At 42.6% G+C, this 25,912-nt stretch overlaps 1 protein-coding gene across 6 annotated transcripts in view; it reads right to left on the bottom strand.

Moving 5' to 3' along the window:
* Positions 1 to 4,407: 4,407 nt before the first annotated feature.
* FTO (FTO alpha-ketoglutarate dependent dioxygenase) overlaps positions 4,408 to 25,912 on the bottom strand; it is a 261,131-nt gene continuing 239,626 nt past the window's right edge. For 5 of the 6 annotated variants that reach the window (XM_081018521.1, XM_081018529.1, XM_081018528.1 and 2 more), the window contains one exon: positions 18,281 to 19,166. In XM_081018521.1, the coding sequence (XP_080874647.1) occupies positions 19,022 to 19,166 (145 nt within the window). In that variant the 3' untranslated portion in view covers positions 18,281 to 19,021. Of the gene's footprint in view, positions 4,498 to 18,280; positions 19,167 to 25,912 lie in introns of those variants that run through there. The other variant, XM_081018522.1, reaches the window with a different exon arrangement.

Below are 25,912 nucleotides of genomic sequence, written 5' to 3'. Positions count from 1 at the left end.
GTCATGAAACATTAATTGAGTGAGACAACTAAATATTAATAGAAGACTAGCAATAAATAAATAAATAATAGGTGCCCACCTTTTTGGTATCTGGGCGTGCAAATCTCTCCTCTTCCTCCCCATGTTGCAGGGGACCCCCAGGTTGCATTAACTGGGAGGAAGCACCTTCATTTCCCCCAATGAAATGAAATTTCCTTAGTCTAGGGGGCCTAGACTAAGCCCTCGCTGCCAAGCTGGCTCTGAATTGGCAAGCCCAGGGACAAAGGAAGGGGCTCTGAGTCCAGCAAGTGTGCTATGAGCCAGCTTTTGGGTGGGTGGCTTTATAAAAGAGGATTAGAAAAATTCATGGAAGATAAGGCTATGAGTGGCTTCTAGCCCTGATGGCTGTGTTCTCCTGAATGCCAGCTGCTGGAGCTGCAGAAGGGCAGAGCACTGTTGCATTCAAGGATTACTTGTGTGCTCCCCGTAGGCATCTGATTGGCCACTGTGAAAACAAGACTCTGGACTAGATGGACCCCCTTTGGCCTGACCCAGCAGGTTCTTCTTAGGCTCTTGCTTTCTTCTGTTCTTCTGAGACAATTAGAATCATAGAATCATAGTATGGTTGGAATGGGACCCTGAGGATCATCTAGTACAACCCCCTGCAATGCAGGAATCTTTTGCCCAGCACCGAACTCGAACCCACAACCCTGAGATTAACAGCCTTATGCTCTACTGACTGAGCTATCCCAGCTTAGGTTTGTTCACACATTATACTGAACACAGGCAGAAGCTACCTCTGCACATGTGTTAAATTTGCAAGTTTGTACAGCTCAACCCTGGTGTACACAGATTGTACCCTGGTCGGATGTTACGTGTGAATAACCATATGTACGAGTGCACAGCTCAGCTGATTCATGCGCAGGTACACAGATGGAACACACACTGGATGCAACACTGATTTAGTATTCATTTTATTTACAGCACTCTACATATTTTCCATAAAATCAAACATACATTAAAATTATCAATAAAAACCAGGGTTAAAAACAAGCTAACCACCTTCTTCTTCTTCTTTGTTTTTTCTACAAAATATAAATAAAACCAGCCATTAAAAATATTCATTATAAATTAAAATTACATATTAACATACATGTCCACTTTAGTTAAGGAGATAAGTGCTCTGGTTAACAGTCGTCCTTCTGATGCCTTCCAGCGGACACTCCAATGTGCAAGACAGTAGAAAATATCTGCGTAGGAAGATAAGAAGCTGCCTTGCACTGAGTAGACCATTGGTCCATCTAGCTCAGCACACTGACTATAAGTAGCTCTCCAGGATTTCAGATAGGAACATCTCTCAGTCTTACCTGGAGATGCCAGATAGATATTACACACAGGACCTTCTGCATGCAAAGTAGATGCTCTGCCACTGAGCTATGACCCTTCCTCAGTTGTAGCCCAAATACTAGAGCTTATGGGAGTTGTAGTCCAAAACAACTGGCAGGCACCAGACTGGGGAGGCGAATAATGCTGGCATAATGTGTCCTTCCAGATTCATCCATGCGTTATATTTTCAGGTGCTCCTTTTAAAGAATACTTTGGGTCTACATAAAAAAGATACAATGTGTGAAGCAGCCCTAAGAGTCTCCCTCCCTCCATCTCTCTCATTTTCTCTCCTGTTGAGGGTCACCCCCACGACCATGGAGAGCAATACTCTGTTTCAGAGCACATTATCACTGATTGGCATTCAAAGTGACTTCATTGAGCGCTTCTCTGGCCTCCTAATGCAGATGAGGTCTAAAAACCTTTCCCCCATCTGCCTCCGAGGCTTAAGTACATGAGATCCCGGTGCCATTGCGCTAGCTTATATTTTAGCACTAGGCACAGCTGAGAAGATTTATGCCCCTCCACGTGACTGTCCCATCCATCCATCACTATTAGCCACAATAAAATCTTTCTCCTTGTTTTTAAAAGCCCTTTGAGTTAGATTCCATTATGGAGTTAACATATCACAGATGGTCAAGCTGTCATTCAATGCAAAAAGAGAAAGGGGTGGTGGAAAGCAATGCTTTGCCGTCTTAGGATGCTGATTAACCAGAGATCAGGATGGTTGACCCGCCCTCTGTGAGCTTCAACACATTGAGAGCTCTGCATGCGAAGCCAGGGAGAATCCTCATCTGAGGGGAATGGCATTCCTGTTCCAAAACGTCCGAGGCACCATGAGATGATCCTGCTGGATCAGCCCAATGGCCCATCTAGTCCAGCATCCTGTTCTTCCAGATGCCTCTGGAAAACCTGCAAGCAGGACCCATGCAGAAGTGCACTCTCCCCTCCTGTGGTTTCCAGCAACTGGCTGGAACCATACCACCTCCAACCATGAAGGCAGAGCATAGCCATCACGGATAGCAGCCATTGATACCTCTCTGTTCCATGAATTTCTCTAATCCTCTTTTAAAGCCATCCAACTTGGTGGCCATCACTGCCTCCTGTGGGAGCGAGTTCCATTGTTTAACTCTGCACTGCATGGAGAAGTCCATTCTTTTACCTGCCCTGACTCTTCCCACCTTGAGCTTCATTGAATGCCCATGAGTTCTGGTGTTATGAGTGTAGGAGGAAATCTTTTCTGTATCCACTTTCTTCATGCCATGCATAATTTTATAAATTTTTGTCATGGCAGTTCTTACTTGCCTTTTCTCTAAATGAAAAAGTCTCAAAATGTTCTATGAAGCGGTATATAAATTGTTGAAACAAACAAATGGGTAGTCAAGATGGTGCCCTCCAGATGTTGTTGGACTCCAACTCCCATCAGCCCCAGCCAGCATGGCCACTGGTGATGGATGATGGGAATTGTACCCTAACAACTTCCAGATGGTGTCTTGTTGACTCACCTTGGTCTACAATATCTCAGTGCTGATTACATTATCTGACAGAAGCTGTCTAAGGTTGCAGACAGGAGTTCTTCCCGCAGCCCTACCTAGAGATACTATGGGTTGAATATTGGAACCTGGTGCCCTATAACTGAGCCAAAACTCCTCTTTCTAAAATAGGAACATAGGAAGTAAGCATCAGATGTTGCCTTATACAGAGTCAGAAAGTCTTTCCCAGTCTTACCTGGAGATGCCAGGGATTAAACTGAGGACCTTCTGCATGCAAAGCAGATGCTTTGCCACTGAGCTATGGCCCTTCCCTTAAATTGTTCAGCGTCAATGGGCTAATAGCAAAAGAAAACAATCGCCTTTGACGTCCACAAACGCAGGGCCTACCACACAGGTGCCATGTTTTACAACCCCACTCTATCTTGTCATTCACGAGAGTTCCCCGAACAAATTGCCTGTCATATTTGAAGATAAAACCTGACAGTGGCAGAGCTGACAAGTTGTCCTCAACCCTGACATACAACACAGAAAACTTGAATTTCACTCGACTCTGCTGTGGATGGGCTTGTCTTCAGAGATTCGTGGCAGAGCAGAGCACCAGCAGGAAAGAAAAAGAAAGGAAGGGAAGATTTCAAAATACCTCCAACTGAATGTCAGTCTTTATTTTTTTTTAAAAAAAATATATATGGCTTTATATAGGGTTCTAAGCACTAGTTTGGCCTTCCTCATTTACTTATTTTACCACTGCCCCCCCCCCTTTTACACCCCATGTTGTATGTCTCTGTAAAAATAATAACACAGGGGTCTTTTAAGTAATGAAAACACTGAAGCAAAAGGGGGGGTGAGATACATTTTCATTACTCTTTAATACAGAAATGTATTTTCTTTTATAGGCCATTTCATTTAAAATATATATAGAAAAAAAGCCCTGGAGGTATCCCTAAGAATATGTTCTATAAATAAACACTAAACAGCAATTACCTGGCAGTTTCAGTAATTATAGATCTCATGCTTCCTCAGTGGCTTGCCTTGCGAAGCTATTGGATTCTGCCTCGAAAATTACCATAAAGATTCTGCCTTAGATAAACAGATAAGGTTACATCTATTTGCAGGAGCCTTTCTAATTACCAGAGAGGATAGCTGGGGATTGCAAACTTAATGATATTTTGCTATTGCACATGACTGACAAGTTAGATCTGTTGGAGAGCGCATCTGACCACTGATCCTTTAGTGAACACAGGGAGTTGTCTTAAACCAAGTCAGACCATTGGTCCATCTATCTCAGTGTTATCTACCCTGGGTGCTATCCAACTGACTTATTCCGTCAGCACAAGGATTTCCACTTGTGCAGTGGAAATTCTCCCCCTCTCCTCAACCCATGCCCTCCCCAAAAATCAGCCCCAGAGCATTGGTGGAATCCCCCAGATTTAGTGGGCACATGCAAGGGGGAGAAAAGCTCCACTGTGCAAGCAGAAATCCTTGCGCTGATGGAACAAGTTGGCTGGATACCACCCAGCAGCAGTTTCAAAGGAGAGTCATTCCCAAACCTACCTGGAGATGCCAGGGATTGAACCTGGGACCTTATGCCTGCAAAGCTCTTCTGCTAAGCTGTGGCATGTCACTAATGGGAAGGTTTGGCCTCCTGGAAGAGAGCAAAAGCAGATTTGTAAAAGGATCTATATTTACATTTAGGGTGGCCACGTCGCCTAGAAGACAGCCCTCTGTTTAAAGTCCTCCAAGTCAAGGTTAACGATAAAGACCTATTAGACAGGTGAGTCAAGGCCTTGATGTTGCCTATTAAAAACGCTTTCCTTAAAAAGCAACCAGTTCCCAAGGGCCTGTTGGAATAAAACAAGGAAGGGTACAGTCTAACTTTCTCTAGGGAAGGGAGTTCCAAAGTCTGGGAGCTCAGTGTGGACAGAGGCCCTCAGCTTTGGATGTTCCATTCATACACACTTTAGGACTGTGCACACCCCCTACACTTAACGCATATGGCTTCCCCCAGGCCACACCCCTCAAAGATATCACATTCATGCCATACATTTAAAGCACATGGATCCCCCTAAGCATCCTTGGAACTGTAGTTTTCCACTTTCAGCACCCTTCAAAAACTAAAGTTCCCATGAGTTTTTTGGGGAAGTCATGTGCTTCCAATGTGTGGTGTGTACACAGTCTAAGTCTGGTGGCAGAGATGCATGAATAAAGATATGAGGTGACAACAACAAGAAAGGTCAGAAAAGCACTATATTCATCCTGACAGTTCCCATTGTTACCTTGCGATGTGTGGCTTATTGCCTGGGTTCTTCTTTGATGTGTTTTACTTTATATATATATAAAGCAAATGCTCAATGTTAAGGAAGTTAAGTGAGGAGATTTAGCCTTATAAAGACATAGAATTTTTCAAGGGAGGAAAAAACACACTGTTTTGGGGTTTGCCAGAAGAGAGGGTGTTGATCAGTAAAGCAATATAGCCATCACCTTCTGGCATAACATAACTCTTTCCTGTCGAAGTCTATCTAGAGCTTGAAATATCTGTCTTTGTAAACACCAAGCACTCACATTCAAAATGAGTTGTAGCCAGAGGGGATGCAGGAAAGAAAATTTAGGGTCTGGAATTTGGTTGGTATTCAGACAACGACAGCAGAGGCAGCTAAGGAGGAAGATTTTGTTCTGTGCAAGAAATTGCAGGTGCCAAGCTGATCAGTGCTTCACAGAGGCCCCTAAAAGAGCAGTGGGGGGAAATGGGGGCAGTGCCCCACCAACCACAGTCTGTGCTCAGCTAGCCCCCACCTGTCTACCTTCTGAATTACAACTAGCCCAGAGGCTGGTATTAACTTCTTAATTACAACTAGCCCAGGTACTGGTACAATGGCTGGTACTGGCAGACACCTTCCTCCTGCTTAGTCTCAGTGTTACCTTTGTAGAACTCAACTGGGAAGAGGATGGAGACAAAACTAGAATTAGTTGGCTGTGCATGCCATTGGATCTTTGGCTCCACCTACTGTTGGGCTCCCTGCCTTCCACCCTACCAGTCCCGTCACTTCTAAGGAAGTTGTGTGGAACTTGAGTTGGCTTTTGCAAAGGGCTTTGGTTATTATTATTATTACCTGTACTTCACCAGCAAATCTGTTCTTAATTTAGATTTATTTAATTTTAATTTTATTTAATTAATCTTAAATTTAAATTAAAAACAGTTAACACAGATTAGACTCACATCTCAGGTATCAAAGGTAAAGAAGAAACCAGACACTCCCATGTATGAAAAGTGTGCAGGGGCCCATTATTAAGATGACTATGTGCCCTAAGAGGCTGGATCAATGCACAATAATTTCTATAACTCAGCAGACCCGAATATTAACTGTGAGGATCAAGATCCCCTTGATCCCCTAAAGCCCAAGCAAACAGATGCACCTTCAGGCGACACTGCAAGATTATCAATTGGGGGACGACGACGACAACAAGTGTTCCTATTTGGGAACTCCACAAATAGGGTACCACAAGGCTTACAGTGGGATCCCCAACTGCAAGGAGAGAAAAAAGGCTTCCTGTTCTCTGTCTCTCTAATTGTAGATGTTGGACGTGGTTCCTGTTGGGAATATGGCAAGATGAAGGATGCTTGTAACCAGAGAGTACCAGCATCTCTTTGTTCAGAGGTGGGGAACCTGTGGGCCTCTAGATGCCCTTGGACTACAGCTGACCATGCTGGCTGTGCCTGATGGGAGCTGGAGCGCAGCAATATCTGGAGGGTGCCAGGTTCCCTACTTCTGTTGCTCAGACTGTTAGGCAAGCCCAACTCAGAGGAGTCAGGTCACATCACATGATCATCTATGGCAAATCAGCATAAAGGAAAGGAAATGGCTTCCTTGTTGGTGTTTCTGGTTTCATTGCATTTCCTTTCTTTTGCCAGAACTAGATGTTGGAATATAGGCTGAACCCCCACCCAATATTCCTCATTCTCCAGTTTGTGTTTTTATGTGGCATTAGTCTTTTAATTTAGTGCCTGGGCAGAACGATCCCCTTCCTTCCCCCGACCCCTTTTCTCCTACCCAGATGTGACCCGATCTACCTGCTTCAGAGACAATGGATGGGTTTTGACCCATGTTCTTGGAAGGTCGTTGAAGAGCTCATGCCTTGTGGAATGTGGTTCTTACCTCCGTGAATCATTGTAACTAAACGCTGTAATTATCATTCCCTTGAGCTGCATCAAATGTTATTTAACGGCCCGTCTTCTCATTGTGGCCTGTCTCTCAAAAGTCTTTGTGCCCAAGGGACTGGCAATCTATTACCGAAGGAACTGTTCTGACCCCATTAGCCAGGGAGGCAGAAGTAACTTTGAACTACAGACAATGGAGGTGCGAGAGGACCAGCATTGGCAAGGGAAGGAGATCAGCATTAGGAAAACATTAAATAATGGAAGGCCAATGTTGAGCTCTGGCACTGCCTGCTTTATAAATGACCCTCCTGATGTTCTGCACACAGGAACATAGAAGGAGCCTTGCTGGATCAGACCAAAGCTGGGTACTGTAGGGGCAGAGACACAGGTCACAAATTTGCCTCTGGATAAATTGAGATTGTTGCTGGCTGAAGTGTAGGAATGGGTGAATCTGTCAATTTCAGTTTCTTCCACGTCTCATTTTTCTCGCCTTAAATTCCATTCCTCACATTTCTACAGAGGTTTGTGATTTCAAAAAAGAAGAAGCAGCACTTGTGAAATTCATCAGCATTTTTAAAGAGAACTTCTACCACTGTATACATTTTTATATGCAATTTTACTTAATAGTGTGTGCTATATAATGCATTTTATTTTATTTTTGCCATTGTATCAGCTGATCTCCAGGGCTTGCGAAGTGCTGCACAATGACTCTATGTAAGCCTTGACAATCAGTGTAAAGCAGGCATAGGCAAACTCGGCCCTCCAGATGTTTTGGGACTACAACTCCCATCATCCCTAGCTAACAGGACCAGTGGTCAGGGATGATGGGAATTGTAGTCCCAAAACATCTGGAGGGCTGAGTTTGCCTATGCCTGGTGTAAAGAAGAAGAGGTTGGATTTGACATCTCACTTTATCACTACCCTAAGAGTCTCAAAGTGGCTAACATTCTCCTTTCCCTTCCTCCCCCACAACAAACACTCTGTGAGGTGAGTGGGGCTGAGACACTTCAAAGAAGTGTGACTAGCCCAAGGTCACCCAGCAGCTGCATGTGGAGGAGCAGGGAAGCAAACCCGGTTCCCCAGATTATGAGACTACCGCTCTTAACCCCTAGACCACACTGGCTCTCCTTACCTTGGAACTGATTTTTATTATGCATTCCTGACAACTTACAATTGTCTGGAATGGGGAGGCGCAAGCTATAAAGGTTATGCACATTTATAACAATGGCTCTCTTCTTAGTAACAGTGATGTTGCCCGGCTAGGTCTTCTAACTGACTTTGCTTCCTTTACTGGAGGTACAAGAATGCAAGAGCCTGCTGAGTCAGAGCAATGGTCCATACATTCCAGCATCCTGTTCTCACAGTGGCCAACCGGATGCCCAATACGGAAAGCTCACAGGCAGAACCAGATCATGACAGCACTCTCCCATCCTATGGTTTCCTGCGACTGGTATTTCTTTTTTTTTTTCTTTTTTCTTTTTTTTGCTGGTGGGAGGGGCAACAGAATTCCTTTGGAGAGGGATACGTTAGTGGGTATGGATATGGGTGAGCTCTTTAAAGTAAGTAGGTCATATTGCAACATCTTTCTAGATTTTATATTATTATTTACGCTATGACAATCTGCTGGAGCCTTGCAGTACCTCTATCAAGTGAAACCACGTAATGTTTAATGTTCTTTAGTGATTGCTTTATCAGGTAGTCCTAGAGGTTAAAGGAATAAAAAATAAACAAAAATAAGCTATTTGTTTTTCATGTAGCTAACTTAAATAAAGCAATGGCTCCGTACATAGCTTTCAGCTTCCTGAGGGTTTAAATACTCATAAAATGACAAGATGCATTTAAAAGCTACAAGTTCTATTAAGTTCCCTGGGCAGGATTTCATTTCCCCTTCTTATTAGAGGTCATTAAATTTACTAGATGTTAGTAAGATCCTTGTAAGCAGGCAATATGAAGGCTTGCTAAATCCATGTGCTACATATAATGATGCAGCTATAGAAATGATAATGAGCTGCAGAAATAAACCAAAGTCTTGGATTTTGTACGTTGGAACACAGTAGGCGATTCTTGGAAATTTGAGAACAATGCATGCTAATGCAGAGATAAGCCAGAGTTTGTCAGAGATGTGTTAATGCAAGCCCAAAATGGCCTCCTTTATTTTGCGCACACACACCCTGCTCTGAATGACATGGAAGTGGAGATGGTGAGCCAAGGTTTTTCAGGGGTGTGGGACTGAAAATCAGGGTGGGGAGGAGGCCAAACTCACCTGCCCCTTATTTGGTGCTTCTTTCAAACAGCCCGAGAATGACATTGGGTTTTAGTATGACTCTGCCCAAAGCTTCTGGGTAAATAAATAAAATGCAGCTCCCAGAATTATCTAGTGGACATCTCTTTTTTTATTGGTACCTATTAGTTCCCATAAATGATGCTATGTTAACACATAGCATTGTTGTCAGAGTCTGTTGGGGGGGGGAAAGATGGTGGCTATCATCAGATGGCTGATGAGTTTTGGTCCCACTGCAGTTTTGCCTTCACTAAAATGTACTGAGAGTTATCCCCTACTTCAACTTGAACCCTTTTCCATATTCACACTTCAGCTCTTTCATAGCACACTGAATATGGTACAATTTTAGCATTGATTTGTTCCACATTTGAGGCTGAATAAGTGGGAAAGTGGGGTATAAAGGTTTAAAAGCAAACATTGCTTTCTAGCTCGAAGAAGTCAGTCAAAAACATGGTGATGTTTATGAAAGAGTTAATTAAAAACTCACAAGTCAATGACTTTAGCCAAGCTAGGCATTTTGTTTATGCATCTGTTGTGTTTGGCAAAATGAAAGCAGAAGCTGAGAAGCACCATATAGAGGCTGATCTGTACCTCCTTAGAAACAGTGAAAAAACACTAATACCACCATGCAAAATCAAGCTTTCTAAGGAATACTGGGGGTGTTTAATGGAGCCCAAGTCATCAGACACACTTAGTTTCAAAGTTATGCCATTGCTTGCAGAAAGAAATCAATTGTCCAATATATTAAAAGCAAATCATTGCGGTTGTTAAAGCACTGGAATATTTTAAGCTTCAAATGTATTCAAACTAAATGAAATCTTTTCTTTTCTTCTTACTGCTAAAAAATCGTTCCACTGATCAAGGCAATATGCATGAAAAACACCAATGAGTTGTGGCTTGGTTTTGTTTTGTTTTTAAAGCAGGGAAGTTTGTAGGAAATGAAACATTCAGCACAGTAGCATTACCCTATTCAGTGTAACAAGAGATAACGGAAATCCTATACACCAAATTCTTCTTCTCTCTCTCTCTCTCTCTCTTTCTCTCTCCTCTAATCAAAGCAATGAATCAATATTGTTGACAGAGAATAAAGCATCTGAAGATCCATAATATGCTGTGGTGAGGCCAAAATCCAGCCTGAGCCATACCCAGAATTACTTATAGAAGCAAAACACAGTTGCAGAGAGGGAAAGTCAAGAATGAATTAATCCCTAGTAGAACGTAAGCTCTGTCCTCTAAATGCCTAGCGCTGGGATGGGAAACCTATTTCAGGCCAAGGGTCACATGCCCTCTTCAAGAGGTTGCATGTCAGTAGTGGGTGGGACCAAAGGCAAAAGTTGGCAGCGCCAAAATGTGAATTTTCGGGTCAGAGGAACCTTTGGCCCTCCCCATGTTGCTGAACTACAATTCCCAACATCCCTAGACATTGGTCATACAGTGGTGCCTCGCAAGACGAAATTAATCCGTTCCGCGAGTGTCTTCGTCTAGCGGTTTTTTCGTCTTGCGAAGCAACCCTATTAGCGGCTTAGCGGATTAGCGCTATTAGCGGTTTAGCGGCTATTAAAGGCTTATCGGCTTAGCGGATTAGCTGCTAAAAGGCTATTAAAGGCTTAGCGGCTTAGATAAAGGGGGGGGAGCGGAAAAAAAATCTCAAGACTCGCAAGACATTTTCGTCTTGCGAAGCAAGCCCATAGGGAAATTCGTCCTGCGAAGCAACTCAAAAATGGAAAACCCTTTCGTCTAGCGGGTTTTCCGTCTTGCGAGGCATTCGTCTTGCGGGGCACCACTGTACTTGCTTGGGCTGGTGGGAGCAACATCTGGAGAACCAAAGGATCCCCATGCCTGTGGTGTGCAAATTTCAAAGGAGGGTGTGTTTCGGTTCACATATTGTTTTGGAAACAGCAAATTCGGTAGGTTTGCCTTTAAATGTGAATTTAATCAATCCCCCCCCTCCAGCAATAGCAAACCCAAACAGAATGCCAAATGGGCAAGCTGAACCTAAGACCTCATTTCAATCTCTGCCAACAAGAGATCATGGTTGTGAATAGTGAACTGAGAATTGCACCATCCAAAACCAGGGGCTTTCTATGGCAAACTTTTAAGAATGTCCAATTATTACTTCCGTCTTCAGCCTAGTGAGATGATAAAAGGATTTCATTTTCTGCCAACAATTTCATTCTGCTAATGTAAAATCACCTTTAGATCTGATTTTGTTTTGGCTTTTTGTTGTTGTTATATATAGAAAAGAGCCCCATTGCCTTGAGCGTTTCACATTTGTATTGGCTCCATGTTTAGTTGAGAGCTTTTTGTAAAATTGATGAATATTGTCTAAAGGCAAGTGCAGACAGGCAAACAGATCTGTATCTCCCGTAATCCATTTAGCCTGACACACATGTGCCGGGGACCAATTTTACTGCAATTCTTTCAGCGATGATGAAAAGTAAATGCAGGCAAAGTCGTGAACTTCATTTTGCAAGGAACCCTTTTGCAATCTAATGAAAGTCGCTAAAGAGAGGCATCTCTCTTCCACCTGACCCTGGCCCTCCGCACACAGCGGAGTCAATAAACAAACACCAGGCTTAGGGAAAGGTTTGTGTTAAGAATGCTTTTGTTCATCAAATGATGGCCAGGTGGCACACAACTCCAGAAATTCTGAATAAAATATCTGCCTCATAAAGTCAAGTAAGTTGGAAAGAAGAAAGGGAGGGAGGGAGGGAGGTGTGTGTGTGTGTGTGTGTCATGAACTGGCAGGACTACAGGGAGGAAGAGGAGGAAGAGGATCCTGGTGAGGGGTGCAGCGGGTACTGGGTCACATCGGGGCAGGATGGGGATGGGGAAGGAGAGGTCGGTGTAGGTAGTACTCACAGAGGATGACCAGGGGCCAATACATGGAAAGCCGAGCAGCAGAACACCTCACCAGAGCCACACTGTGGGTCCTGAGACGTAAGGAACAGCAGGCAGAGCACTCCAGGAAGCAGTGGTAGGCCAGGGCCTGCAGCCCAGTTCACTAGCTGGCCAGGTGGGGAAGGAGGCATGTGATTCCTCAGCTGGGGCAAGCTGAGAGCAGGTGAGGGTCACATGTCTCCTCAAGCCCAGATGCTGCAATCAGAAGGCACAATATAAGAAGGCAGCAGAGCTGAGGTGCTGTGTCTGCTCAACTGGCAGCATTGAGCAGCCTCTCCTTGGACCATCACGGGTTTCTGCTTCATGCGTAATGCTGGACTGTGTCCTGATTTTGGACTTGGACTGACCCTGAACCTCGTTTCCTGACCTTTGGGCTTTGACTTCGGACCTTGGACTGTGGACTATTGTATATTTTTAGACCCCATCTTATCTCTGTGATTATAAATTGTAAGTTGTTATAAACAATTGTTAAACATTGTGATTTGTTGTAGCCTGCCCTGCAACCTTAGGGTGAGAGTGGGTATATATATTATTATTGGGAAATTGTTAGAAGTGTATTGGAAATATAGTGAATATTAAAATTTTATTTTACAAAAATAACTTTACAAAGAATGCATATGTGAGAGGCTGATAAAAACTGAAGCTGGTGCTGGACTCTGTGCACTGACAGGCCCAGCTCAACCAGATATAAACATCAGCAGGCTGCAAAGGACACCACATGGCAATGGCAGGCTGTCTGATATCATAGGGCCATAGAATTGTAGAGTGGGAAGGTAGGCCAAGGGTCATCTAATCCAACCCCTTCCTTGTAGGAATCTCAACTAAGGCATCCAGGACAGATGACCATCCAACCCCTGTTTTAAAACCTCAAAGGAAGGAGAGTCCATATCCTTCCAAGGGAGTCCATTCCATGGTCGAACAGTTCTTACTATCATAAAGTTACTCCTGATGCTTAGTCGGAATCTCCTTTCTTGTAACTTGAAGACATTGGTTGCTTTTGTCTCCCTTGCTGATACACAGAGGGAGAGACAGACTGGAGGGTGGAGAGAGCACCTCATCAGGAACTTGGGGTTGTATTGAACTAAGTTCTTCTCACAATAGACCCACAGAAATTAATATACCTAATCTAGTCATGCCTATTAATTTCAATGGGTCTGCTTTGAGTCTAAAACTGGCCTTGGGCAATAAGTTCTACTTACCTTTGCCCAAGCTTAGCTTTTACAGGACAGGGATCAGGAACACTAAAGGAGGTCAGGAGGAAAGCCCATTTGGGTCCCTTGAGCTATCCCCATCGTTCAGCCAGGACACTGAGATCCAGCGCCAAAGGCCTTCTGGCGGTTCCCTCATTGCGAGAAGTGAGGTAACAGGGAACCAGACAGAGAGCCTTCTTGGTAGTGGTGCCCGCCCTGTGGAACGCCCTCGCTTCAGATGTGACAGAAATAAGCAGCTATCCTATCTTTAAAAGACATCTGAAGGCAGCCCTGTTTAGGGAAGTTTTTAATATTTAATACTGTATTGTTTTTAACACTCGATTGGGAGCCGCCCAGAGTGGCTGGAGAAACTCAGCCAGATGGGTGGGGTATAAATAATAAATTATTATTATATTATTATTATTACCCACAAGCAAGGAAGGAGACCATGGAGTGAGGTGGTGCAGATCATAAAGGGAGACTTAAGGGTGAAGCAAGGTGTTCATGGTGATTATGCGACAAATGCACAATGGTAGCCAAGCTCCCAAGCTTCTTTAGGAAGAAGGAACACTCACTGTCTCCTCTGGAGTAAGAGGTAGGCTTGGGCTTTGAGGGTATCCAAAGGCTTTTTCATCTACCTAGACCTCAAGGATTGTGATAATAACTTTGGCATACCAAAGGGTGATACTATATATAATTGTAGCAGCATAGATATGTTATGGAAAGTATTGGAATCAACCAATCAATTGAATGTGGGGGAGTTAGAGGAACAGACGATAATGTCAAAACTAACTATATATTTATAGGAAAGGAGGAGAACATAACAATTTTGTTCAGTATTGAATACTCATATTGACTACTGGAAAAAGCTAACCATATACTTCTAAGATAAATTATGTATATGAAATGCTATAATGTATGTTGTGCAAATTTTACAATTTGTTTTGCATGAATAGAAAACAAAATGAATCTTATTAAAAGGGGAAACAGAGAGACAGAGAGAGAAAGAAGAGCAGGCAAAATGGATTGAGGCCACAATTCCCATGACACACACTATGATGTATATCCCAAGACATCCCCGCCAACCCTTATGCACAGTTGCTGTTGGAAGAGGTAACAGAGCCAAAGAGGAGGGGATTTTGCTGGAATTCTGTTCCAAGCAGAGGTGACAGTCAGATGGTGTTTCAAACCCAAGTGGGAGCTTCCACAGAAGTTCAGGACTAAGCAGGACCATGGACAGCTCCATGGAGTGTACAGGCTACAGACTACCACATAAGCACAATACACAAATGTCAGAGTCCTGGGACTCCAAGGACATGGGTGGCTCAACTGCCTTGGACCATGGAGATGGTGGCATCAAAATGTGTTCCTGAGATTTTGGATGTACCCCTTCCACGCCACATCCTCCTTGAAATTCTGGACTCATCTCCTGAAGCTGTAATGTACAATGCTGGGGTCACACATGGAAGACCCACTCCTGGTGTCCCTGTGCATGGGGAGGTCTGAAGTGGAGCCAGTGAGCACAGGCATATTGGGGCTTGGGCTTGTGTGTGTGTCCTGCTTTCATTATTATTTATTAAAATTCTGTCCCAGCCTTCCTCCAAAGTTGCCCAGGGTGGCAAGCATGTCTTTAATAAGACTGAGCAGATGGGCTAGCACACATGGATTCAGACAAATGCCTCAACAGGACTAGAGTATATAAATGAGCAAATGTGCATCAAGGAAAGGAACCAGAATAATCAAGAGCATAAAACCTATATAAGCAGTGGTTTGCTTGGAACTGGATGTGCAAGTATGAAAGAATTCAGTCGCAAATATTTACATTGTAATTGGTGAAGTACCACTGAGGAGATCCTGACAAGCAGCTCACACAAGTGTTGCTGGAAAAGCCCCCTGTGTTTTAACCAGTGCTATTTTTCTAGAAAAAGAGGTGCTGGAATTTGACAAGAACGCCTCCCTTGTTCTCTTATAATGGCGCCCACCTGAGAGGTGCCGGAACTGAGTTCCGGTGAATTCTGGCTGGAAAAAAGCCCCTGTTTTAGCCAAATTCTATTATATGCACTAACCAGGCTCCTAACGCAAAAGGAAATTAGCACTGCAGACAAAAAGACAAAAAAAAAAAAAAAAAAGCATTCAGTAGTCAGCCCCATTTGTCCCTTTCTTCTTTACAGAAGGCTTTCAACTTTCATGTGAACACCCTTGTTTTCCTGTACCCTTTATGAATGTCAAGTGGATTTTGCCACTGTGAATCTCACAGCTTCTAACAATGCTTAATTAAAACAGAAATTAATCACAAATCAGCAGTACAAGAAACACAATTGCTTTGTTCTCCACATTGCCACTTCAGTTTCTTTCAATCTGTTACGTTTTGTTTCAAGGCAATCACTTTGTCAGGACAGAGGATAACTGTGTTTTTCTTTTTCTTGCCAAAGCAAAACGTCCCTCGTGTTCTATTGGGCTTGCCCTGTGATTTAAAAACAAAACAAAACAGTGTTTCTTAACCAGTGATCACTGTGCACACAGTGCCAGCTAGTATTTTTTATTTTATTTTTTACTAAATGGTTAAATGAAGCAAACACAATAGAGATTCAACGAATCTAAGTCTGGAGAACCAGTCCAACCACCCACCCACCAATATATCTGACTTTGCACTCAAGCACACAGATGCCCAAGGAAATATATTGGGGGCTATATATGTATTTACAGTGGTACCTCAGGTTACATACACTTCAGGTTACACACTCTGCTAACCCAGAAATAGTGCTGCAGGTTAAGAACTTTGCTTCAGGATGAGAACAGAAATCGGGCTCTGGCGGCACGGCGGCAGCAGGAGGCCTCATTAGCTAAAGTGGTGCTTCAGGTTAAGAACAATTTCAGGTTAAGTATGGACCTCCGGAACGAATTAAGTAATTAACCTGCGGTACCACTGTATCTCCCCAAGGAATTTATTATTTCAGTTTTGACCCTACCCATTTTCAAGGGCTTAGAAGTTGATAATAAGACTTTAGAATATAAGCTAAGCATTTTTTGTTTAGTAGGCCTGCTAAAATGAATGGTCCCATGTGGGTCATGTCCACTAATTAATATGGGGCAACTCATCTGTACACCTAGCACTGGATAAACCTCTTGTCAATAAAATCCACGGAGTAAGATGATATGTAACATGATATGGCTTGCATCTAAAGAGGAAACATATGGCCTGGTTAGGATGTAAAACAATCCCAGTCTGACCCTGGTTTTTTAGCCTGAGAAAAAAATCATGTTGCTCTGTGTACCTTCCTTGCCCTTCTCTTCCCCAGGTTTCATCTCCTGGTTAGGAAGCAGGGATTAAAGAAGAGTGGGAGATGAAAATGATGGACTTTGCAGAACTGGCGAAACTGACGGGAAGAATCTGGAACCAGTGACATCAAGTATTCCAAAAAGACTGGAACAAATTTATATTATATTTGAAAGACAATTAACATCATTAGCAGGGTTATCTGAAGATTTGTAAGATGAATTAGTTACTTATTCAGGTGGAGTAATTTAATATTTTAAGTAATGGTATAACAAGAATAGGAAAGGAAGTGAAATAATTTAATTTTGTAAACCATTAGGTGGGAGGGAGGGAAGTCGTTTAGGCTTGGTTGAGCCAAAAGATTTAGTAAGAGGATACGATGTTACGTACTGTGATTATATGTAAAATTTATGAAAAATATTTTTTAAAAAGGAAGCAGGGATTAAGCCACAGTTTCCCAGTTTGGATGTAATGGGAAATGGTAGTTTAAAGGTTTGTATACAGAGCCATTTGGTTTGTATACAGAAGCTCCAAGGTCCAATACCTGGTGGGATAGGAATATCCCCTGTCTGAAACCCTGGAGAGCTACTGCCAGTCCGTGTAGACAACACAGAGCTGGCCTGACCCTGTATAAGGCAGCTTCCTATGAATATTGTCTCTTCTGTCATTTCTCCAAAGATGAGCAAGCCACCTTTTCCACTGGATGTGGTGATTCGTTCCTTCCTTTAACAGATAATATAGAAAAGCCCCTTTTTTATTACAGCGATGCAAGTATAAAAATCCTGAATATGAAAAGAAGGAAACTTCCTAGCTTGGCAGCAAAGACATGGGTGCTGCAAGGTGCCCAGGTGCCAACTGAAAAAGACCCTCAAAAATTCAAGAGGTAAAAAGGGTGAGAATTGTGAACATCTGAGCACAGCTGAGCCTTCTTCTGAGTTAATATGCAGTTAATGTGCAGTAAATTCTTACCTTCAGCCTCAGCTTGCAGGCCCCCTTTAGGTCTGGTGTCTAGAACAACATTTTGATAACTCCTGACAAGGCCCATGCTCCATTATCCTTTGCTGACTATATTGAGACTGCAAGCATATTGTTGTGAAGTGTCATGGAATTTTAAAAGTGAAGAGTGGTATTTGAGATGCCATAATGGACATTTGGCCTTGTTGAATCCTCCCCTCCCCCTTGGACAGCTGATGCACAGAGCCTTCACAACACATCTTAATGGATGAGGAGACCAATCCAGGAATACTCCCACTGAATTTGAAGTTTGAGAATGTCCTAATAAGAATATGAATTGGGGTTGGACCAATGGAGGGTGAGGTGGCACATTTCATGAAACAAATCATCCTTGCCTATCACCTCAGCATTGCCCTCACGCTGAACTGGCTTTGTGATAGCGCTATGTAGCCAAATCAGTATGGTATTATAGCAACATGATGTTCTAGGGTTGGTTACATGATTCCTGAATGTCTGACCCTGTAGTCAGAAGGAATATCTATCCATGTATGTATGAAACATGCAAAAAAAGATATGGGAGGGTGTTTTTCAGATAAGATTTTGGTGGCCCAGAAACTCTCTTTTTGTACTGAAATGTTCAACCACAAAAAAGACTCAACCATACTAATATTTAGTATCTCGGTAGAACTTTTATTCTATTTAAAATAATTCATATTATTATCTTAGCATAATCCTCACAACAACCCTGAGAGGTAGGTCAGTATCATTTATCATATCCATATTGCAGATATTGCAGAAATTCAGTCCAGTGACTTCTCAATAGCTTAGTCTCTTATGGAACAATCTTGGACAAGTTTCCTTAAAAATAAGTCCCATTGAGTTTAATGGGATATACTTCCATGTAGGCATGTATAGGATTGCAAGACTCTGTCACATCCTATGCATGTCTACTCAGGCAAAAGCCACATTTAATGTAACAGGACTTACTGCCAGATTAAGTGTGTAAAGGATTGCAGCCTAAGGCAGGTTTAGTGCTTGCATTGGGTACTGGGTTGCATTTTTCTCTAATTCAGTGTTCCTTTGTTTACCATCAGAAAAAAAGGGGGGGGGAACATTTGCGCTAAAACAATTTGTAATTGCCTCTTTATTTCACACAGCCCATCTGAAACACAGCAGGGCACCGGCTGCCTACCCAACTTCAAAACAAACCACAGATAATCTTACTTTCATGTTCTGGTGCTTGTGATGTACACTTTTGGTTAACTTCTTAACTGATTATGCAGCCAGAATATTACTTGGTCCAGAATACCTCCCCCCTGAGCTGTTTCTTCCTCCACCTCACTGTTCTCAGAGACATCTAGTGCCTCTTTGCAAAAGAACCTCATTCAGTTCATGATCAAATTGCTCCATCTAGCACTCTAGAAGACTCTGTAGCTCAGCTATTATGTCTTCAAGGTTGAATGGCAGTGGCATGTTGGCATCGCCTTCTTGCCAGTAAGGATGGCATTCTGGCTTTTCATCCTTCGGTAAATTCTCCACAAGTTGGGAATGGCACCTAAAAAAACAAAATAAATCTATAAGATTAAAAGTGAATTAGGGGATGCATTTAGGGATTTATTATTTCTCATGTTTGCCTATTAATGAAATGGGGGGGCACTAAAGGACTATTAACCAGTGAAGTCACAGGATCTTTTCTGCCTTAATGCAAGTTTTTCTTTAAAAAATAAAATAAAATTCCTAGAGGAATATTTGAGAAAGCCCATCACAAAGAAAACGCAGTTTGCGCACCTTTCGAAGGGGGAATTATTTTTTCATTATCTCTCCAGTCTTATTTGAAGTCAGTCAGCAGTCTATGCCATTGTGTGCGGGTTTCTGTGATACTACTAGATTATTGGGAGAGATTAAACCAAATTTACTGCATTTAAGGTCACAGCACAGATTAAACAATATTGCAGAATGTGGTTTGCAAATCTGAGAGTTACAAATCCATCAGGTTTGGGGAAAAGTAACAAGGAGGAGAGTTGCTGTTGAAAGATAGATGCAAATGAAGGTTAATAACAATTTCTGCTGATGAATAGATGGGCAAAACTTCAACAAAATTAAATTAAGAGGTTAGCGTTTGCTAGGTCCCCAGAGAAACCCTTTGAATTACAGTGTTTCTTATTAAATGGATTCCTCATCAATAGTAGTGAAGTCTAATTATAATAAAACTGCAGTCCGGCACAGGGAAATTTTATGAGAAGTAAACCAACACATCTTGTAAGATTACTTTGTAATAAAGACTGCCACTTATTGGTCCTGCATTAGTAAATTTGTAGCAATTCAGTGTTTTCGGTTTCAGGGGGTTTTGTGTGGGTTGTTTGTTTTAATTTGCCAGATGCTGGTTAATTAGCTAATGTTTATAAAGGAGTGAAAGCCGAAGAGAGGTGAGTATTATTATAACATGATCGGCAAAAAAAAAAAAGTTGAAAGAAAACTAAATATCACAAAAAGGAACAATTTTAGTAGCTCATTTGTGGTTTGAAGTTTTAAAAGTAGCTATGCAGCAATTTAATATAAGGTAAGTGACTGGCACATACAAGAAGATATTTTATGACCGAGAGAAAATTGACCAAGTGATCAATGCATCATGTTAAATAGGCTGAGCTACAGTAAAAACCAATGGAACTAAATACCTGTAAGTGAAAGTATCATCTTTTATTCATCTATTATATTTATCATGTTCAAATGCTGCCCAATGTGGGACGCGGGTGGCGCTGTGGGTAAAACCTCAGCGCCTAGGACTTGCCGATCGCATGGTCGGCGGTTCGAATCCCCGCGGCGGGGTGCGCTCCCGTCGTTCGGTCCCAGCGCCCGCCAACCTAGCAGTTCGAAAGCACCCCCGGGTGCAAGTAGATAAATAGGGACCGCTTACCAGCGGGAAGGTAAACGGCGTTCCGTGTGCTGCGCTGGCTTGCCAGATGCAGCTTGTCACGCTGGCCACGTGACCCGGAAGTGTCTGCGGACAGCGCTGGCTCCCGGCCTATAGAGTGAGATGAGTGCACAACCCTAGAGTCTGTCAAGACTGGCCCTTACGGGCAGGGGTACCTTTACCTTTAATACTGCCCAATAATAACACTGTCTGGTGGGGAAGGGGTGCTAAAACATGAAATATTAAAATAAAACAACCCACCATAAAAGAAAAGAAAATGGCAGATTTAAACAGCAATTTACAAGATCTAAGAAACATGGGGAAATGAAAAGATGTTTGCCTGGTGACCTCATAGTTTTGCCAGGTGAGCATCTCTTGGGAGAGCATTGCACAGCCAGAGTGCCGTCATTACAAAGGCCCTTTCTCCAGGAGTCACCTGCCAATACCTTACTGGGCGGGGGCACCTGTAGAGCATTGGAAGCTGCTGTATTCTGAGTCAGACCACTGGTTCATCTAGCTGGCAGTAGCTTTCCAGGTTTCCAGGTAGGAGTCTGTCCCAGGGATCGAACCTGGGACTTTCAGCATGCAAGGCAGATGCTTTACCATTGAGCTACAGCCTCTGAAGATGATCTAGAGGTCCAGGTAGAGCTACATAGGGGAAGAGGTGGTCCTTCTGGTAACCTGCCCCAAGTTGTTTAAGGAGTTATAGCAAGAGGCGCATAGAGAGAGAGAGGAGAGGGAGTTCCATTGAACAGCCAAAAGTGCTTGCAGAACTATTTGGTTGGATGCTGCCCATTACTACTATTTTGTTGCTTATTCAATTTCTATCTCAACCATCCTCCCCAAAGAGCCCTGGACAGTAAACATCAGAGCGGTAAAACAATACAATTAAATATAAAATAGTCGTGTTTCAAATTTTAAACAATTAAGAACATCCACAAAAGGCAAGACAGAAATGGTTTTATAAGTGAACATAAAATAAACAAAGCTGAGGCGGTTCCCTACTCCTCTACCATTCTATGCAATGCAGGGATGGATCTTCGGTTTATGAAATTTTCTACATTTCAAACGTACAGAAAATTTAATTTCCACTTCCCTTTGAATAGAGGTGTTAACTGAAGCACATTCATGGCTGCTAAACTTCGCACGCTCTGCCACTTTATTCTAATACATCTTTAAGACACACTAGATTAAAGTGGCAAAGCTCATTCAGTGAATGAGAATTTCACAATATATTGTTGACCGTTAATTGTACGTAAGGCACCAGAGGCATTTAAGCAAGTAGGAGGCTAGGAGAATGCTCAGAAAAGCAAGTGAGTTTGGAAAAGGAAAAAGACAGTAAGGGTTTGGCATTTCTTTATGCATAAGAGATTAAGAAAATTCAAGAAAAGCACTGAAAATGTTAAACAATGAAGAACGTCCAATGAAAACAGCATGGGGAGAATATGGATAAAGCATCTCCTTCTTAAAAGACAATGCCTGAATCAGGCAAGCCAAATAGAACTTTTTTTTTCTCTTGCTACGGGGAGGGAAGGAGGGTAGTGACAAATAAAACATAGGTCAACTGCCACATCTTTGCATTTGCAATGGGGGAGATAACCGACTCATCTCAACAATTAACCGATTAATGCTTCCAGTGGTTGCTACAATGATTAACACACACGACTCTCTGGCCACTTCCCTACCCTGACCCTCTCTGGGGAAAGAATGGGGAAAAAACCCACACCAAAGAAAAGAGGTCATCTTCCTCTTGAGAATTATTGATGGCAGGAGAATCCCCAAGAGAAAACATACGTCAACTTTACACCCATGTTGGTATGCGGTTAATTGCGGCTCTAGCCTCCTCCCACACTCAATCCATCGTACATTACAGCACAAGGACAGTATTAACACGTAACGTTCCAATATATCTTCAGCTCCCCACATCGGCCTGTGATAATAGCATCTGTTAACATGCACTAAGCACTATTATGTAGCACATCACTTCATAAATAATAAGATTAACCGACCTCGGGCCCTCCGAGAAGAGTAATGTGTTCAAATGTTCTCATTATTTATTTAAAACAAGAATTAAAGGAGCACAAGCTACTTTTGACAATCCTCTTAGCATAAATATTAAACTGTTTGCATTGATAAGCTGCACCGTGTGGAAGAACAGTAGATTTGTTGGGCGGGCCGCCTCAAAACAGTTGTTGAGGAAACACGGTTTAGTACGGAGGGCTCTCAATGGTTCCGAAGCGATTCCGGAGCCCACTGCTGGAGATATTTTCCTTCCAACAAAATGGCAGAGAAAGAACTCAGTTATTAAGCAGAGGAGACTGAAGCTGATTACAGTCATACCTCATGTTACGTCCACTTCATGTTACGTTCTTTCAGGTTAAGTCCTGTGGTGACCCGGAAGTACCGGAAAGGGTTACTTCTGGGTTTCGCCACTTGCGCTTGTGCAGAAGCGCAAAATGACGTCACGCGCATGTGCAGAAATGGCGAATCGCAACCTGCGCATGTGCAGATGCGCCGCTGCGGGTTGTGCTCTTTTCATGTTGTGAACGGGCCTCCGGAATGGGTCCTGTTCGCAACCAGAGGTACCACTGTATAACCTCAGACAAGGAACTTGCTTTGTGTTCTCTCTTGGTTAGAAAAATATGAATGTGCCATTTTCTGGGTGCTCTGGGTCAAGGGTGGGGAGCCTCTGTCCTTTCAGAAGTTGCTGGTCTACAACTCCCATCATCCCTAACCACTGACCATGCTGACTGGGATGGGTGGGAGTTATAGTCCAACAACACCTGGAATGCCAGAGGTTACTCGCCCTAGCTCTAGATGAAGACTTTCAGTTGCTTTTCTACACATTACTATACCAATCTTCTGGAATGTAGAGGCGATTCACTTAGAAGTACGTAATTCACCAGGTTGTCTTAGGGCAAAGGCACTATTTCTGAGCCTTAACTTCCCACATCTGCAAAATATGGATAATATACTGACCTACCCAAAAGTTAGAGGTCACATTGAATGAGACTGCGCCCAAACGTTAAAAGAATTAATAATAATAATAATAATAATAATAATAATAATAATATTGTATCCCACTGATCACCCCAGACACTCTGGGAGGCTTTCACAGCTAGAAAGCCCACAGGGCAATAGCCATTTCCCACTGTTGGTCTATCTCAAATGCTAGGGTTGTCATTGCCAAGGGTTCAACCACTGCTCCTGCTCTGTAGCAGCTAAATCAGGGGGAGGAACACAGTAAGTTGCCAGATACTGAGCCAGACCATTAGTTCATTTAGCTCAGTATTGTCTACACTGACTGGTGGGTCCAGGTTGGGGGAAGAACCAGTTTTCAAAAATGGTTTCCTGTATCAAAACCCAATTAAAAATCTTGCTCCACAAGTAGTTGGCTCAGCTAGAACCTTCCTCACTAATATACTCAGTTTTTCCTTCTTCCAGAGGGATATACACAGTGGGAGAAATGGATTCCTCTCCCCTCCAGTCCAAACTGGTTCAGTCCACTCTTATCACTCCAGGATCCTACCATTTTGTTGCATGGGTGGAACAGGTCTAAAATGGTGACTTCTCCTGGAATCTGGAGACAGCTGGTTCCTTCCCCTGTGGCTTTACTTACATTTAGATGATTAGGGTGTCAACTACATTAGGAGACACTGGTCACAATGCTAAAATTAACCACTTTAGCTAAAGTGTGTGTTAATTATGGGTATGCAAGCAGTCAATAAAAGGTTAATGTAAGAGTCAAAGGGATAAATTTATTTCGGGATTGCATCACTCAAGAGACTAAAAGACTAACATTATGCTTGGTGTTTTTAATCAATAGGTTTTATACTAATGTGCTAACCATTTATTTTAAAACATTATTCTCCCTTCTTCCCCACCCCCCTTCTCCTTAGCTAAGATTTGCAGCTCGTAAGGGGGAGAAGCAGGAGGGTGGTTTTTTTTTCTTCATCTTTTTGTCTTCCTGTTAACAAATAGTTTATGTAAGCTTTTAGACCTCTGCTTTTTGGCTATTGTCTCACTTTGGCCCACCATGTAGACGATCTGAATTAACAGAGGTTTCTAACTAGGCTACACTTGCACTGTATGTTCAAAGCTGTATCATACTGCTTTAATGGTCATGGCTTCTCCAGAAGCATCCTTGGAATTGTAGTTACTTAAGGGTGCTGGGAGGGGGAGACCCATACAGTGGTACCCCAGGTTAAGTACTTAATTCGTTCCGGAGGTCCGTTCATAACCTGAAACTGTTCTTAACCTGAAGCACCACTTTAGCTAATGGGGCCTCCAGCTGCTGCCATAGCCCGATTTCTGTTCTTATCCTGAAGCAAAGTTCTTAACCTGAAGCACTATTTCTGGGTTAGCGGAGTGTGTAACCTGAAGTGTATGTAACCCAAGGTACCACTGTATTCCTAATTCTCAGCTACAATTTCCAGAGTTCCTTGGGAAGAGGGATTGATTGTTAAACTGTATCTCTGTGAGTTCATAACAACTTTTAGCACCCTTAACAAACTGTAGTTCCAAGCAGTGCTTTTTTCTGGGGGTACGCATACCCCTAAACATTTTGTGAATCTTTGTACTTTTGTCCATTTACTGTATTTATTTTCCCTGATTTGAACTATAAAATGGTGATTTTATTTGAGTCAAAATGAGAGTACCCCTAAACATTTTTAATAGAAAAAAGCACTGTTAAAGTTGTTGCAAATGGGGGGGGGGGTATAATCAATTATATATAATTTGATGACTGAATGCATCAAATGTCTGAATACAACAGCAGCAGCAAATACCGATTGTATTTGCTGGATTGATTTCCATTCCAGACATTGGACAAGAAAGCAAACACCGGCAATTTCTGCTTCCGTTTCTGTTTTCTTCAGAATTCTATGACATCCCTAGGCAGGGCAATTGTATCTAATAAGCTGGCCTTGCATAGTTTGCACCCCTCTCAGAGAGAGAATGGAGAGGGTACTATTTCAGATATCTCTTTAGATACTTACAAGGGACATCATCACAAATCAAAAGCAGGGATAGGGAAGATTCAAAGCAACTGAAGATTTGCCTTAAAAATCAGGGGGTTGACCCTTCAGTGTAACAGAGATGTTTGCAAGTCCTTTATTCTTGTCAGCCACATTAAACTTGGGTTATATATTTTTAAGGTGTACAAAGAGTCTGAACAATAAAAATAGTTAGCAGGATACAATATGTTGGAAGAAAGAAAGGGGTAGGTGTTGTCCATTGTAGCATTAAGCATATGACAAATAATGATATGCCTAATTTTCATCTTTCCTCTGTCCTCTAGCCAGTTGTCTACTCAAACTAACTGTTAACATGTGGAAATTTATGGCAGCCAATTAAGGTTTAGGGTCCTCAAGTAGCAGAGAACAATTTTA

Source organism: Podarcis pityusensis (assembly GCF_964106645.2).
Source record: "Podarcis pityusensis genome assembly, chromosome: 8".
In the NCBI taxonomy this organism is placed as follows: Eukaryota; Metazoa; Chordata; class Lepidosauria; order Squamata; family Lacertidae; genus Podarcis; species Podarcis pityusensis.
This window is presented reverse-complemented; position numbering and strand designations above follow the sequence as displayed.